Raw genomic sequence first — 18,219 nt, forward strand, 5'->3', positions numbered from 1 at the left:
AGGTCATTTATAAATAAGTTGAATTGGAGTGGTCCTAGAAGAGACCCTTGTGGGACCCTAGTAGTTACCTCTCTCCACTCTGAAAACATACGATTTATTCCTACCCTTTGTTTCCTGTCTTTTAACAAGTTATCAGTCCATGAAAGAACCTTCCCTCTTATCCCATGACAACTTACTTTATTTAAGCACCTTTGGTTAGGGACCTTGTCAAAGGTTTTCTGGAAATATAAGTGTTCTATATCTGCTAAACCTCTGCCCCCTTATCCATGTTTGTTGACCCCCTCAAAGAACTCTAGCAGATTTGTAAGGCATGATTTCCCTTTACAGAAACGATGTTGAATTTCCCCAACAAATTATCTTCATTTATGTGTCTGACAATTTTATTCTTTACAATAGTTTCAACTAATTTCCCCGGTACCGACGTTAGACTAACTGGTCTGTGATTGCCACGATCACCTCTAGAGCCCTTTTAAAATATTGAGGTTACATTAGCTATCTTCCAGTCATAAGGTACAGAAGCTGGTTTAAAGGATAGGTCTGGATAACTATAATTTCCTCTTCTTGTTCTGTGGCCTCCCTGAGGCTCACATAGGAATCACTCCCTGACTCCTTTCCCACATTCTGATATGTTCAAAAAGCTGCACCTGAGACCATTCTTCTTGTCTGTTCTTTGGTTCTGACTACGTCTTTCCTACCTTTCAGTCCCTCCACTTTGCACCTCTTTTCGCACCACATCAAGTTCAAACATCTTTTCCAAACCTCCAAGGCCCTTCGTAGGCTTTCTACCATGGTGCTCCACTTCATCAGTGGTACTGGCCTGGTCTACTCTTGTGTCTGCTCCTCCTCTAGCCATTGTCCTGCCTCTTCCAAGTTGTCCCATTGTGCATGGATTACACTCTCCAAAGTTAAGGCCATCACTGTCTCCTCCTAAAAACCCTACTAAAGACTTTCTTCAATGACACATCTGGTTAATTAGCCAGCACATTAAGGGTAATTTGAGAAGACCAGTGCTCAGGTGGATTTAACGTGCAATTATTTAAGTTTTCTAATAGTCATATAAACATATATTGTATTGTAAATATATAGATTAATTCCTCTCTCTCCTCACTTTTATTGCTTATTGCTTTAGTTTAGGAGGCATGGGAGGTATTTTTTGTGTTTCCCTATGTGCTTGTATGTATAGGATCACTATCTGGATTGAAGCCTTTGATCATTACTGTGAAAGAAATGACAATGAAGTGTCAGCATGATAGACTCCTAAGGAACTTTGGTTGGAAGGAGGGCGCCTCCCCGTATTGAATTCAAAGGGTGGTGTTTTAAAGAGGAATAAAATTAAGGGGATTCCCACTGTACTTGAAAAATGAACAGTTGTTGTTATATATTTATAAAGTTTGATTTTCAACTGAATATTGTACAATAGCACAACATTACATAAATCTTATTCAATATTTTCATAAAATGAGAGAGAAGAATAAAATTAATGGTGGACAAAGGAGAAAACAAAGACAGACAGAATTGTAAGAAAAAATGTATATTAGGAACTTTCTCTCTTTCAGTAGATTCTCTCTCTCTCTTCACTTGAAGTACAGTCTTTTGTTCATTGAACCTCACATACAAAGAAGCTGAAATTATTGGTTACCTATACCATTTTGCAGTGTAATAATGTATTATTTATGTTTGTTATGTATATGGAGGCTGTGCATTGTTTATCTTTTTAGGGTTTTGATTTATGTAATATTTTATTTTGGTGATTACTGTATTTCATGACTGTTGGTGCATGATATGTCCCACCTACTACTACATAGTGAATATTGCTGTGTTCCCAAACAGCCCCCAAAAAGTCATCTTAATTTATATAGTTTTCTTCCCAATCCTAGTCACTTCCACCCTCTTCCTTCCTCCCCCCAACTTTGCACTCTAATTTTAGGGACACACACACACACACACACACACACACACACACACCATGCATACCCCATGCCTCAAAAAATTGGGCATGTGTGTATATGCATGCAAAACAATTAACTTAGAATCCATGAAACAATTGTGAATATAGTCAATAATATTTCCTTTAACTACTTCATAGTACCTCAAGTTCAATTACAAAATACAATCATGCATAACTACATGTATATACTCATCTAGCACTTTCCTTTGAGGGGATTTACTTTTGTCATCCCCTCAAGAGGATATGCCATGTTCTTAAATTTGGGAGGTAAATCAGAGACCTACAGTTTCCTTCAAATTCCTCCTGGTCTTTGCAAAATAAGTAAGCACATGCTGCGACATATTCTAGTTGTTGCTTTACCCCTGTAAAGTCCCTGGAGAACAACCGGGGGAACTTTTTATCCTCCTGGCCAATCCTTTGTGCTCACTTTTTCAGTACCACCATATTTTGAATGCTATGGAAAAGTCAGATATAGCAACACATTGTGCTATCAATTGTATGTTGGAATTTTTTGCTATTCTGAACACTTTTTCTGCTGATCTGTTTTTTGGTTCATACATTTGTAATATTGAATGAGATTACAGTGGACATGAATTTCTTTACATATGGTATATTGCCCTTATCTTCCAGACTCTGCAAAATCCTGTCTCACCATATGTCACTCTTCACACTGTCCCCTTCACTGTATCACTGGATGTCATACTCCACGTTTCATTTGTCCACTTCTCCAAATTATTTCTCTAAGCCATACTCTGCACTGCCTGTTATGCAGGCTACACATTCCTCAGCTTGCTGGCATGCCCTCTACCCGCTCAGTCAGAGCTCTCCTGAAAACCCATCTTTCTTGTGATTCTTACAAGAAGATATAACAGACTAGATATAAAGTAATTTGATTGTCTGTGATTTGATATACAGCCTCTTCCCGACTTACGAACTGGTTACGGACCAAGCAATTGGTTGTAACTCGGTTTGTTCATAAGTCGGACCCTATAGAGTTACACGCAACCGCGCTGTTTGTAAGCGCGGATCGCGTTCGTAACTCGGGGTCTGTCATTTACGACAGCTTCGGTCATAACTGCGAATGGTCATAAGTCGACCATTCGCAACTAGAGGCCGGCTGTATACATAAACACACAAAAAAACCTCACGTGGCTCTGATTCTTCAGTGTGTTACAGCAGTTTGATGCAGAGCTGGCTTTACCATGAGGCAAACTGAGGCAGCTGCCTGAGGTGCCAGACTCTGTGTGTAGGATGGGGGGGGGGGGGAGAGACGAGAGTCACTAGGATCCAGAGAACTGAGACCTTTCAAAGTTTTGGCCCAAGTGAGGGGGCATGAGGGCATCACTTGAGCTGCCTACCTCAGGTGGCAAAATGTTGTGGGCCAGCCCTGGTTTGACACCACTGTAACTCCACAAAAATCTATGGAGTTATTCCTTGGCAGAAAACTGTCCTAATGGAGAATCAGTCCCTATATAGACATAATTCATGTGTGTATGAGTGTGTGTTTATATAAACAATACTGTCGGAGTGTATATTAAAAAGTTGCTGGTTATAAATTAAGATCCATTATGTATAGAACAGCAGTTCTGTTTTGTGGTTTGTTTTGTATGATAAATATGAACAGCATATTCTCCACAACATTCAGAACAGAAATTATTGTTGTGAAAAATTGCAAGTGAATCTATTAATTAGTTTATGAATTAAACTTAATTAAAATCTGGGCAGTTTAAGAAGTTAAAAGGAGTAAATTAACAACCTTACCTCTGCCCTATAGTGACATTAGGTAGAGACACGTTATCATAAATCTCTATTATGATTTAAAAATCAGTTTAATCTAATCTGGGACCACAAATACTAAAACATCCATGGGTTTATTTCAAGATGTCAGTGCAAGGCAGAGTAAGGTTGCTTGAGTGTCTTAACTGTGCACTTCTTATTTTAATATCTTTGTATTTCTTTTAAGTGTAAACCTAACCATGAATTTTCTAATGCTTAGTTTTGAAACTAATGCCTAATTGTGGAAAAAAATACAGTATTTGTGTAATTTTTACTCTTAAATGATACATGCTGTCAACCTTAACTCCATCTCAAAAACTTTTTTGTATGGTAACATACATGCCCAGAGCCTCAGATGATATACATTTTTATAGCTCTGACAGCAGTGGAGTTGAGGGAGCTATGATAATTTACTCTAGCTGGGAATCTGGGCTATTAGATGAAGCAATTGTGCCATTAAAATATGTATTATCAGGATGTGGCCAATCATTACTGGACAATGATATGAAAGAGTTGGCCACTGTTGTAAAAGATGGACACTTAAACCTAGGACAAAGACATGGTTTCTAGCTGCATCCATCTATATCACACAAATGCCATCAAAAAGCTTAACATCTTGGTGAATAGACAGACTTGATCATAACTCAAAGCCTAGGTATCTAGGTGTCGCATTAGACTGTACTTTTAAGGAACACCTTACCAAGACCTTCCTTAAAATAAAGACGCATAATCAAAAAACTTGCTGAATCTGAGAAGCCGGTATCCTGATACTAAGAAATTCTGGGCTTACATTGAGCCATTCTGTTCCCTGGTGAGGGTCAGCTGTTTTCAGAGAGGAGAGTAGACGCTCAACTGAATGAAACTCTGTTTATAATAATAGGTACCATGAAAGTGATCAGTTTGGCCTTATTGTTGGTCCTGTCCAGTGTCTTCCCTACTGTCATGAGGGAACAAGTTGCCCTACAGAATTTGCTCCTGAAAGTGCAAGGTGTTGGCACCTCTGTCCTTTTCTAAAGATGTGTTTAACCATCAACTTGCCATTTTTACTCAAAGTACCTGTTTCAGCAATTTCTCTAAGAGATCTTATCATCACATTCAAGTGGCATATTAGGGGTCACAGACAAAGCTTCAAATACAGCCAGTAACTCTCTCATGACAGATCCAACAGTCCAGTCCCCTGATTTTGACTTTCCACGTCATCTTTGGGTAAAGCTCAATCACTTCAGATGTGGAGTAATCAGATGCACCACTAATTACTGTAAGTGTAGTCTTTGTGACTTTCCCCTATGCCTCTGTGGCCAGTTAGAAGATGTAAGCCTTGTTCTTGCAGGCTGACTATATAGGCAAAGGTTTGCTGGTTCCCCTTGTGAATTTGCCTAATGCCCTTTCTTCAGCTATTGAATGATTGAGGGTATGTCTACACTACCCTGCTAGTTCGAACTAGCGGGGTAATGTAGGCATACCGCACTTGCAAATGAAGCCCGGGATTTGAATTTCCCGGGCTTCTTTTGCATAAGCGGGGAGCCGCCATTTTTAAAACCCCGCTGGTTCGAACCCCGTGCAGTGCGGCTACACAGGGCACGAACTAGGTAGTTCGAACTAGGCTTCCTCCTCGTGAAATGAGGAGTAACGGTAGTTCGAACTAGGAAGCCTAGTTCGAACTACCTAGTTCGTGCCCCGTGTAGCCGCGCTGCACGGGGTTCGAACCAGCGTGGTTTTAAAAATGGCGGCTCCCCGCTTATGCAAATGAAGCCCGGGAAATTCAAATCCCGGGCTTCATTTGCAAGTGCGGTATGCCTACATTACCCTCCTAGTTCGAACTAGGAGGGTAGTGTAGACATACCCTAAGTTACTTAGGGTACGTCTAGACTACCGCGTTTTGTCGACGGAAGTTTTGTCGACAGATACTGTCGACAAAACTTCCGTCGACAAAGAGCGTCCAGACACATTGAGTTCTGTCGACAAAGCAAGTACCTGGTGACCTTACTTAATGATTGTTCTTTCTTTTACTCTCCATCCACCTGTCAATTTTGTCGTATTTAGAGTTTAATCTCTTAGGGGCAAAGTAGTATGTCTTTGCTTATATTTGGGAAGTGCCTACCAAGCACATTAAGCAAAGAAGCACTGATTCAAATAGGATAAGTGTTTTCATTCCTCATTTAACTTGTCAAGATATATACTGTCAAGAGAGCAGATACATTTTTATGAATAGAAAATATTTTTTTTCAATAGACCTCTTAAATTGATTTGTTTTACAGCTTGACAAGGAACCAAGTCATTCACTGCCTGGACTAAAGCACTTAAATCATCAATAAATGGACATTTTTGCCCTGAGTTGAGTTCACTTCTTTAGACACCACATGTCATTCTCACACGGGCAAAAGTTGGCAGAGCTGCAGAAGTGGCATGCTCAGGTCTGGGAGTGATATGGTGGAGCACAGTACCTGTGAGTCTGTCAGGTCATTCAAAGGGTAATGTCTGCAGGTTCCAAACAGAGTTCAGTCCAGTAGCATTGATTTAATCACTTGTGTCTGTGATTAACACAGAGCTCTAGGTTTGGATTACAGGAGTTTGTGGAAGGTAAAAAATGGTATAGACCCCTGTTCAGTTCATTACTTGCTGGAGAGGAGAGCAGTGAAAACTATTCCCTCTGTGAAAATATGTTGTTGAGATAACTGGATGATGTGCACATTTTTTTGCTCTTATAGACAAAGTGCATTGCACACACCAAGGGCTTCTTTCATCCCTCCACATCCTTACCCCTAAAGCTTCCAGTATGCCACACTCCCATCCCCCTTTAATCCAGGGACTCTTTGTAATCCCTCCCCCCCCCCCACTTTGTGTGTCCCCAATCTCACTTCTGCCACATGCCATGTCTCCATGACACTTTATGTCATTGGTCTCCATTCTCATGCCAGGGCTTCAGTGTGCCTCCTCATTTCCATCTTTCTCCCATGACTCCATTTCCTCTTCCCCATCATGCCAGGGACTCACTGTATCCTCTATATCCCTCTCCCCTCATAGATTTATTCCTCATTCTCCCCTCCATGCCAGGGACTCAGTCTCCCAGATTTGCTGCCATGCTTCTCATTCTTCCTTTCACTCCATAACAGGGTCTCCAATTTCCCCCCTGCTGTAGGTGTTCTCTGTGTCCCTCCTCTTTCTTTCCCCCATGGCTGTCTTCTCCAACCATTAGCTTTAGAATCAGAGAGGAGAATGGCTGAGTTACCTGTGGTATCACAATGGTCTTGGAGGACTTTCCGTGTGGCATAGATACTGTACATTATTTTTGTTCCGTACACCATCTGAGTGTAATTCATAAGATCAGAATTGCTGAGAACTGAAAAGTTGGATGATAGCAAACTTGCAAATCCCAGTGATGATGGAACCTGGTGATATTCTGGACAGAAAGAGCCCTCAACCATGCTCATGGATGTTTCCTTTGCTTTTCACTGACTCTAGAGATGCAATAGGCTTCAGAATGACATACAGAGGCTATGTCTAGACTACGCTGAAGTTTTGAAAGAGGATATGCAAATTCCCGAGGTTTACACGGCTTTTTGAAAAAGGGTGGGAGGTGCCAAAAATAACACGTCCCGACTATATTCACTTTCAAAAGCTCCACTTTTGAAAGTGAGATCGGAAGAAATTTGAGATCCACGGGAATTTGCATATCCTCTTTCAAAACTTCAGCGTAGTCTAGACTAGCTCAGAGAGTGTAATAATCCAAGACCCTTATTATTACAGACAATATGAGTAGGGGGAGGATGTGTAACAAGAGGAAGTATGGGCCTTGTGGTTAAGGGGCTGGATGAAGATCTGGAGTCCATTCCTGGCTTTGCTATAGATTCTCTGTGTGACCTTGTGCGAGTTACTTATTATTTTGGTGAATCAGTTGCTACCTGTAAAATGGGTATGATAATGCTTCCTTCCTCCATCCTCTTGTCTTGTCTATGTAGGACAAGGCAGTACAAAATACAGCCTGCAGACTGAATCCGGTCAGGAAAGCCACTGGATTTAGCCTGTGGATGCAGCAGGATCCTCAGTCAGGCCCCTTGCCCACCCCTGCATACAGCTCAGAAAAGCCAGGTGCAAGTCCTGTTTGTTTGTGAGCAGCTGTGAGCCTGGGGGAGGGGAAGAGAGGCTCTGTGAGCAGCCAACACCCCCAACACCATCTTGCAGCTCCCATTGGCTTCAGTGTGCAAATTATTCTTCCACCTGTCCTATCTGGCTCACAGCTGTTCACAGATGCACATGGCCCTGCAGCCAGCTGCTCTAAGTGGCTTGCTAGGGCATGGAAGGTGGGGAACCTGCTGGGCTGCTGGTTAGAAATCACCCAGGTAAGCATCTCCTAGCCAGAGCCTGCCTCTGGTACCTCAACCTTCCTCCCCACAACCCTCTGCCCCCTGCTCTACTCCTAACTCCATGTAACCCAAACCTTCTCATGCCCATCCTATACCCATACCCCTTCCCAGAGCCTGCACCCTAATCCCCTGCTCTGGGTCACAACCCCTGCTGCATTAGGTCACAACCCAAACTCCTGCAGCCCCTCCTGCACTTCAGTCCTCTGCCCCGGGTCACAACTCCCTCCTTTCACCCAAACTCCCTCCCAGACCGACACCCCCTTCTGCTCTCCAATCCCTTACCCCAAGCTCCCCAATCCCTTACCCTAAGCCCCCAAGACCTTATCCCAATCTCTGTCCCAGATCGTACACCTCCTCCATTAATATCACGAAAATGTGTGATCCTTGACCACTGACCAAATTCTTGGAGTGGCCCCTCCATCAAAAATTATTAACTATCCCTGGAATAGATGATCATAATGGTCCCGTCTGGCCTGAAAGTCATGAGTCTGTGAGACTTCACATGATTGTATGGCTATAACAGAGAACAGAATGTTCATTTGTATGTCTGCAGTTGAGATATGTACATAGATATGGCTCCAGCTGTGAAAATGATTGCTTTGCAGCATTCACTGACTTTTGCTATATACATATGTGTATTAATAATAGCAATCTCCTTCCAAATCATGTTTTCCTCTGTTTTGCAGTTGCATGATTTCCCCCCTCCTTGCTTCCTTGTTTCTTTCCTTCCAACCAAGTACATGGCATTAATGTGTGTGTGTGTGTGTGTGGTGGGATTTTTTTAAAATTCTATTGATAATGTATTTAGGAACATTTTTCTTATACATTTAAACATAATAATTAAGGATATATATATATTTTATAAATAAGATAATAGGTGAAATTGCATATTTCATATTACTTTATATCACTGATTTAGAAAAAGAAGTTCAGTGACTTCCTCTTCTGTGTTGTCTCCCACAGGGTGCCGCTTTAATTCGAATGTTGGCTAATTTTATGGGTCACTCAGTATTTCAGATGGGCTTACAAGTAAGTAGAAAGCATTTTGTCTTTTTTATATGTATTGGTTACCTTTAGTTGGTTTTAGAAAACAGCAAGCAAATGGTCTGGTAGCACTTTATAGACTAACAAAACATGTAAATTGTATCACGAGCTTTCGTGGGCACAGCCCATTTCTTCAGATGACCAGAGTTTGTTTGCTTTTAAGCAAGCATTTGTGCTGGTCTTTCTCTTTTTTAAAGTTCTCAATCGTTGTGACATCATCATGTCCCTGAAGCTAAATTTGATAGGAAGCTTTAGCTTGTATAACATAAGAGCCTTCATTCCAGCAAATGAAACAATTCTCAGTATGTCAAGTGCCACACAGTTTCACTTTCATATGGTATACATCACCAAGTGGAAATCATTTTCAGATATGTAAGAACTTGATTATCCGTCACTGAAAGAGCTTGCTAAGGCAAAAGCCACTTTGCTTCAATTACATTTAAATTTTAATATAAAATAAAAATGAACTATGTCAATCTCACTAGAAAATATGTGGCTGCAAAGCTAATCACATTTTTCAGATAAATACTTTCCTCCGCCCCATCAAAACCCTACTTTTACCTTTGGTGAGCATAGAGTGCTCTTTGCCTTACTTATATTTTGAAAAGTTTCTCTGCCTTTTAAAAGAGGTTTAAAGAAATAACACTTCTGTTCAAACAGAGAGAGACAGAGAGAGAGAATTCACTGCACTGATTACCAAGGATGAACTTTTTCAGCATTAACTTAGGATAAGCGTATATTTCGTAAACCATTTTAAAACAAACCAAAACATAAAAAATCCAATTTCCTTTTTTTTTTATTGAAAGGTGTTTAAGTAAGTCATGTTACAGGCAAGTGTGATTGATGAATTATGTATGATGCAGTCTGCTACTTAGAAATGTCCTTTAAAGTAAATTGATGTTCACCTGAAATACAATTATGCTAAGAAGGAAAGAGCAATCAATCTTATCTGTTCTTAGTAAGCTTTTCATTTTTAAATTTAAATAAACTACATATGGGATCAGGTCATATTTTAACACAGTAATTCTACCTCTAACCGAAATCGATTGAATGTTAAAATATAATACAAAAGTTAAATAAATACACTGGTTGTGCCATATAAATATATATATAATGTGATATACAATAAAAAGAATCCCATTGAGGAAATGTAGCTTTTCTAGAAATTTTGCAGCCCTTTGATCAATCAAGCTTTGGATGGTAACTGGCTTATGGGAACCAGAAGCCTCTTTTCAGGACACATGCCTCATATTTGACCCCAGACAATAGGCCTTGATCTGGAAAGGTTTCTGTGCACAAACTTGTGCACATAAAAGGCAAAATCCTCACCGTGTTCATGTCATTGGAATTCACCTGGAAATTTTCCTGTTAATATAGAAATTTAAAATGCTAAATTCTTGAAATTTAAAATTTGTAGTTGAAAGTATTCGCCATTGAAGACTGCCGATTCAAAAAGTTTTGTCTAGTCAAACTTTTTCATAAAAAATGTTTTAAACCCTGGAGATGCATTGTCAAAAATGTTCTTTGGCATCCATGATGGAGAGCAAAGTATTAATGATGAAGAATGTAAAAAGCTATAGTATCACAACAGTCTATGCAACATAAATCAAATTGATTAGCTCTTTATTGTGCATGTACTGCCATTGAAACCAAGATATTAGTCAGTGTATGGGTGTCAGAATTATACCTTCAGTAAAGAACACATGAAAGAAGAAAAATGTTAACAAACACGGGGAGTAAGGAGAGAGAAGGACAAGAGCTTGCTCCTTTCTTTTCTCCTTATGCCTTTATTTTTTTCTTATATTAATTGCTTTTTCTTTCTCATAATATCTAATAAAATCCCTTTAGTTATAAAAAACTAATTGATTTTGCTAATATGAATTTTTAAATGTGGAATTACTATATGAAGCAATACTTTTCACAGCATACATTTGTGTGAACAAATGCATGATTATCACAAGTAACCCACCAGTTTCAGCAGATACACTTTTGAAAGGCCATTGGATTATAGTGTTGGACCTCCATGAGGGATCAGCAGTTAAGAAGCTATAGAAAGAAAATATATTTTTCTTTAAAGCTTCAAAAGATGTGCAATTTTGAATTTTGTGAGTTTCAAATACATTTTTATAATAGAGACTTAATTTTGTCAACTTCTCAATATTTACATAATGTAGCACCTAATATACAGAAACTCCACAAATGAATTTATAGTGGATGTGGTGAATAACTGAAATTAAAAATTGTAATGCCCATATATGTGAACTTGCAAGGTTCTAGAAAAAGAAAGCTACTATTTAAATACATAACATCCATTAATAAAACCACTTTCTTCCCTGTGGGTATTCTTCATCTCTTTGGAAGTCCTGAGAATCCTCTTATTTTCCCACACTTCTTATGCAGCTCACTTTTGGGCATTTGCCACTTAAGAATTATTCAGAAAGCAATGCTGCTCCTTAATTACTTAAAAGAGGAATCCTGTAGCACCTTAGGGTATGTCTACACTAGGAAACTATTTTGAAATAACTAAATTTGACCGAATAACTCCCAATTTTACAAAATCGAAATAGCATGTCCACGATATGGGGAAGCCTTGAAATTAGTCCAAGGCAGGCTCTGTTAATGAGATGTGCTACCTACACATAGAGCCCCAGGAAGCACTGGGGAGTAATTTGTTCAGATTACTCTGGAAAGTAGTTATTTCGAAATAGTGGCACCGGATCATCTACACTAACGCTATTTTGAAATAACTATTTCAAAATTAGCACTATCCCCTGAGAAAAGCAGGAGTACAGATTTCAAAATAAGCAGCCCATTATTTTGAAATACCGGGTTTGGGAGTGTGGACGCTCCGCTTATAAATTCGACCTAAAGGGAGTTATTTCAAAATAAAGCCCTAGTGTAGACCAGGGTCTAGAGACTAACAAATTCATTATGTCATGAGCTTTCGTGGGTAAAACCCACTCCATCAGATGAGTTGGAGTCACTTTTCAGTGTGATGTGGCATCTAAAAGCTCCTTCCTCACAAATGGCCTTAAGTTGAATGTCCTTTCATGCTGGCAAGTTTGTTGTGCTCTAGTGTATATGCGGGCTGAGGCTATGGATGAGCACTGAATTGCAGCACCCCTCATGAACAAGTGGTGATACCTTTCCTCTGTCTTGAAAGGTAGTTAATTAGCCTTTATGGATACCTGATATTGAAGAGAACTGGGCAGTGTCACTTTCTCTGATAATATTTCTGAATGTCATAAGTTTGTGGGTTTGGATTTGTTGAGTTATTCTCAGCACTCACCACCGAAGACAGTAACTTTTTTAGATTTGGGGTGGGATTTTATCTGTAAATGTTGTTTCGTATGTGAGTTCTTGGAATGGATGTGTTTTTTATATAATTTTGTATCCCTGAATTTTATTTATTGGAGAAGGTTATTGCTACATGCCTAGAACTTCTTTCTGTATTTATCAGCAGCTTTTCATGTTAAATGTGAATAATAAACACAGCAGTTCAGAGGTCTAGTGTTGTATTCAAAGAGGCATCCACTGGTATCTCAAGCTCCCTTATGAGGCCCTTGTGCCAGGTCATTTACATTTATCTCATAGTTGGTCTGATTATTTCTTAACCCGATGTGCATAGATATATGTTTGTCAACATTACATTTCATTGCCACGTGGCATCTCATTTATCATACAAATCTGTATCCTTTTGAACTTCACTTGCTGTTGTATTTATGTTCATCACTCACTCTGATTGAGTGCATCTTCAGCAGTTTGAATTAGTTTATTGTAGGAACCTTGGGCTCTGTGATAAATTAACATCTTATGTGTATCAAATTGTACACTGTATATCTGGGAGAAGACCTTTTGAATGGTCCCTTCAATAGATACATAGCGACTTGGAGCTGCGTGCTCACTATATTGAAACTAATAGGTCAACCTTTTAAAATTGCAATCTGGGGAAATGTGGAATATGAGCTATTAAAAACAGCGGGGCTAGGGTTTCAATCATTTTTCATTACCACAAAAGTTGCCATTTGGACTGAGCTGCTTTCATCTGTCCTATTTATACACAGCCCTCTAAACAACTATTGTGGCAAGGGCCCCTCTTACCCAGGACACTGCTTGGGCCAGTCTCACACCCCTTTTCCTAGGGGTTGGGGCTTGCAACCAGTCTCTGTGGTAGGGAGCCCAACCACTCCTCCTGGGACTCCCTCCCCTGCTGTTTCTGTGCTGAAACTGGTATGACTCACTCTCAAACTTTTGCTCTCTTGCTCTCTGTCTCTTCTGTACCTCTTCTCCCATCCTCCCACTCTTTCCCCCATCCTCCAACTGTGGAGGCTTTTAAAGGCCGTTGGCAAGTCATCAGCGGTGTCAGCTGGCCCCAGTCTGCCTGAGCCAGCTCCCTCCCAGCTGCTTCTAATTGCCCTGCTGCCTTCTGCTTCTATTTAGCAGGTCTTTTCCCCTTTTTGGGCTGCCTTTCTCCCACTCTGCAGGAGTCCTCTGGTCCGACCCTGCCACACTATTCATTGTGTGTTCTATGCTGAATTCTTTAATTGTGTAACAATCTGACATGTGGAACTCTGTCAAAGACTTCCTAAATTTCAAATAAATCATTACTCTGTTCCCTATTATCTGACATGTTTATAACCTCCACCCAAGAGTCTAGAGGCAATAGACTCATCTTTTTCTTATCCATGTTTTATACTTCCATCTATTTAAGACATAATGTATTATGCAAATCAGTATACTTAATTTATCTTATCTATAAATCTATTACTTATGTATTCTTAGGCCAGATCTATACTAGACCCAGAAGGTCAGCTTAAGATTCGCAACTTCAGCTACATAAATAACGGAGCTGGAGTTGATGTACCTAAGTTGAACGTGATGCCATCTCCACAGTGGGAGATCGACGGGAGCAAATGCTCTCGTACACTTCCCTTACTCCTTGCAAATCAAGGAGTAAAGTCACCGACATTGGGAGTTTTCAGCATTCAGTTTTGCAAATCTTAACTAGACTTGCTAAATCGAATGCCAGAAGATTGCTTTCTGGCATGGTAGATGTGGCTTTAATGCATGTTAACTGTTAACTAGCTATCTGTTACTTGATCTGCATTCCATTAACTCATTTTGTATTGAAACATTTAGTGTAGATGAAGCTTACACCCGATGTCTTCGGTATGAGATGATGAATAGCTGTGCCATCCCAGGAACAGTACAGGCCAGGAGTTGTGATGCAGGAAGCCATTACCTATGACACCACTGCTTTGCCAGATATGGGTGCCCCTCTGTGTTGTCACTGCTCTGGTGGTTAGTGTATTGAGGGAAAGGTGACTGGAAGTCCCTCTAAGCTGATTCCCCATTCATCTACTAGGATTCAGAAGATCACCAGGTACACAATCCCGCTTGTTCCCACTCTTGGCAGGCCACAGAGGAGAGGGGTTTTTAGTCCTTGTACTCATGTATAGACATAACCTGCTGCTGCGCTTATTGGTATTTGTTCAGATCCCTCAAAGCTGTCACCAGGACACCCGGAGCTGACCTACTGTCACTGTATGTCCAAGGTCATATGGGAACAGTAATGGCAACAAGAGTGCCCACACTTACTGCCTTCTCTGACTTCTCTGTATTTCTAATATTCTCACCATCTGTCACTCTTGATATTGAGATTAATCTAATCAAACAAATTCACCACTAAGGTTTTTCTTTAAAAGGGATTGTACTTTTTTAAAGAGTTACGTAGGTAAGCAAAAATAGTCTTGAAGGACTTTATAAAATGTTATTGATTTAATGTTTTTATATAAAATAAAAAAATAACATAATCTTGGACTATTCAGAGGCCATTGAAGTCCATGGGAGTCTGTCCATTGACTCCATTGTGCTTTGGATAAGAACAAATCTACATATTACAGATACAAAATATTTATTAAAAGAATGTTACGAAGGTTGCAAAGTTAGGAAATGCCAAAATTAAGATTTCCTATGAATCATAACTTATCCTCTTGTGCATGTAATTAGAGGCCGTAGCATAATACATGTGATCATTTCCTATTTTCTTCCTTGGGTCCCTGTGTCATTCAGTGCATGGTGTAGCTGTACATGGTGTAGCTATAATGAATATTTAGTCATTTTTTTATCTTTTTTGGGGCGTGTGCTCTAGTGGGTATAGACTCTTCTTGACACTCCCCCAAAGCTTGAACCCTTCTGACCTGTTCTCTCTGAGCAGTCCCTTTCCCAATTCTGTTTCTTCCGGTCCCAGTCTTCTCTCCAGTCCAAATCTCAGCTTCTCATGAGAATTTCAGTCTTCTTGCTGAGCCAGTCCAAGTCCCACCTCCCCTAGTTCCTCTTCAGATCTCTTTCTTCCTTCTCCATTATAGGCATCCAGGCCCAGTCTGCCTCTCTTCCTGTGCCTCCATCCCAACCACACTCCCCTCTGGCTCCTTCCTCCCAATCTCTTTGCCTAACTCATCCCTCTTCCCCTTGATCTCCCACTCATAACCTCCTCTTCCTAGACAACTACTTCCCATCTCCTCCCCTTCACCAATCCCAGCCTCCACCTTACACCCTGGCTTCCAGTTCCAGACTTCCTATGCAGCCTGTCACTGTCATAGGTTCTCCTCCACCCCCTCACCAGACACCTTGTCCTAGTTTACACCTTTCTCTCTCATTTCATCTGTACATTTCAATCAACTTCATCAGCCACACAACCTGGGTGCCAGCAAGGGAGTCATTGAGAGCACAAAAGAGACAGGTTTCCTGCTTTCATTTCTGGTACCCAGCCCCATCCTGGCACAGCTGGGAGCATTCATGACAGGAGAATCTGACTTCACTTCTGTAACCCTGGGTTGGAACATGCTTATTTGGTCTGATGGGTTGCACATGTGTAGTCCACTCAGACAGGAGCTGTGAGAGGACACAGAGTACTTACTTGCCATGTGGGTGAGGCACATGCAGAGTCTGGTTATCTCATCACTAGGAATTGTGAGAGGTTTGAACATGCTCAGTGAAGACAAAATCAGAAACTGCTAAATTCTAACAAGTCTGTACTCAACATGCATGAACTGAGATTTAAAATTTAGCTATAAATTGTGTGGACTTCAGTGGGGAAGGCAAAACCCATCCCTTGCCAAATTTCAAGTTCCTGCTCCAGTGTATGGAAGTGAAAGACCCTTTCAAATACAAGCTCACAAGCATGTTTTAACATGGGCAAAATGTCTTTTTTTTCCTGAGGAGGATACCCAGCATTCAAATTTCATCTTAAACTGATACACTTTGGCAAAGTTATAAGTAAGTGAAACAGGGCCACATTATGGAAAGCTTGTCAACTTTAATAAGTGGCATTATCAGCCCCAGCTATAATAGTTGTCCCTTTGCTCATTACAATCTGGGTTATGCTACTTAATGGAAAATGATGCTATCTTGAACCAATATGAAATGTTCTTTTATTTGCTCAATGATAAAGTCCATTTATAAAAATGAAGGTAATAAGAACATGGCTTATGTGTTCAAATTTGTCCCCAGATCATCATTACTTTTTTGATTGTTAGCCTCAATGATATGGTGTATAATACATATATATCCTTTTGACATGCTTTTGGTGACTTTCATTTTCATATTTTGTTGCATGTGAAGCCAATGTGTTACTATTTTAGATTACAATTTTATTAAAAAAATTATTAAGAGAATAACCTATAGATAACACCAGATGGCTCCTTAACTATTTTTAAATATAGTAAAGTAAATATATTTTCTTTACAAATAAAATTATATTGTTTTCCTAATGTGGTCCAAGTAGCAACCTTATCCCTATTCCTATGAACCAGCACAGTAGAATCTACATAGTTTAGAAAAGTACCTATTTTATGCCTGATCATGCAGTCATTGCATAATTAGAATATTCACGGGCTCCTTAGAAATCAGTGAGGATTTGCCATCACAAAGATTTCAGCAGCGGGTTCCTTTATACCCTTGTTACAGAAGACTTCTGATAATCTGGAATCTTTGGGACCTAGGTGGTGCTGGATTATCGGATATGCAGGACTATCAGGAGGTACTATAAAATGGATACAGTATACAGTATATACTGTTTATAAAGTGTTTTAACACTTTTTGTTGTACATACTGTATGCAGTCTACTGTAATGTTTTAGGTTTTTTACACTCTTTTTTACCTTTTTCGCTCGGTTCAGCTGCTGACGTTGCTGCCTTGTGACTCGTTTTCTGCTGAAGCTCACTCACTAAGCTCTTGCCATTTTGATACCGGACTATTGGGGATGCCATACAATTGGATGCTGGACTATTGGAGTTTTACTGTCTATAGCACATGTTTAAAACTAGAACACGCAGTTTCATTTCCATGCAAATCAATGAGGAAAATTGAAAAAGAAGCTGAATCTATACTCAACAAAACAAGACTTCACTTGAGTACTTGTTAAATACCATTTTCCTGAAGATTCAGTTTTTGATTTTAAATAATCAAAGTTCAACTGTTACCACACATTAAAATCTGAGATACACCATTTCCCCTGTAGCTATAATAAGACATAAATTGTAACTCTATTCTATCTTTTGACAGATGTTGACTTTGTAATGGTAACCATTGTAATCACACAACTAAATGTTTTCAGCAAATTACTATGACAGATTTTGTTGATGTAAATCAAAGCAATGAGTCTATCGACATAAAGCATGAAAAAGGAAATACATCAATTTTTTTGGCTATTGAATCCTCTCTTCTATGATAGTGATAGAAAGAATGGTGACATGCTCTTAGCAGTTTAAACAAACAAAATTAGTTCTTCGGAAATAGAAATAATCCTATGTAAAGAAAGTATATTATTCTGAGCCTTTGCAACAGTATTGGATATTTAAGTGTATATCAGTCTTAGTACTAAGAAGAAATGCTAGATTGACAGGAAGCCACAAACAACTGATAAACAAGGATGAGGTTTCACAGTGGATGATCTTATCTATTCATTTTCTGGATTCAGTAGTGAAACAGAAATTATGTTCTTAGTGAATTATGTTGGGTGATTTCAGCTGAGATCTTCATATTGAATAGCTTTGTTACAGTGCTTCTTTCCAAGTACAGATTTCT

General features: G+C 39.6%; 1 protein-coding gene across 2 annotated transcripts in view; it reads left to right on the forward strand.

Moving 5' to 3' along the window:
* Window positions 1-18,219, forward strand: part of TRHDE (thyrotropin releasing hormone degrading enzyme) — a 347,541-nt gene that overhangs the window by 201,073 nt on the left and 128,249 nt on the right. For both annotated transcript variants that reach the window (XM_075931938.1, XM_075931934.1), the window contains one exon: window positions 9,052-9,117. In XM_075931938.1, coding sequence (XP_075788053.1) covers window positions 9,052-9,117 — 66 coding nt within the window. The remainder of the gene's footprint in view (window positions 1-9,051; window positions 9,118-18,219) is intronic.

Source organism: Pelodiscus sinensis, chromosome 1 (genome assembly GCF_049634645.1).
Source record: "Pelodiscus sinensis isolate JC-2024 chromosome 1, ASM4963464v1, whole genome shotgun sequence".
In the NCBI taxonomy this organism is placed as follows: Eukaryota; Metazoa; Chordata; order Testudines; family Trionychidae; genus Pelodiscus; species Pelodiscus sinensis.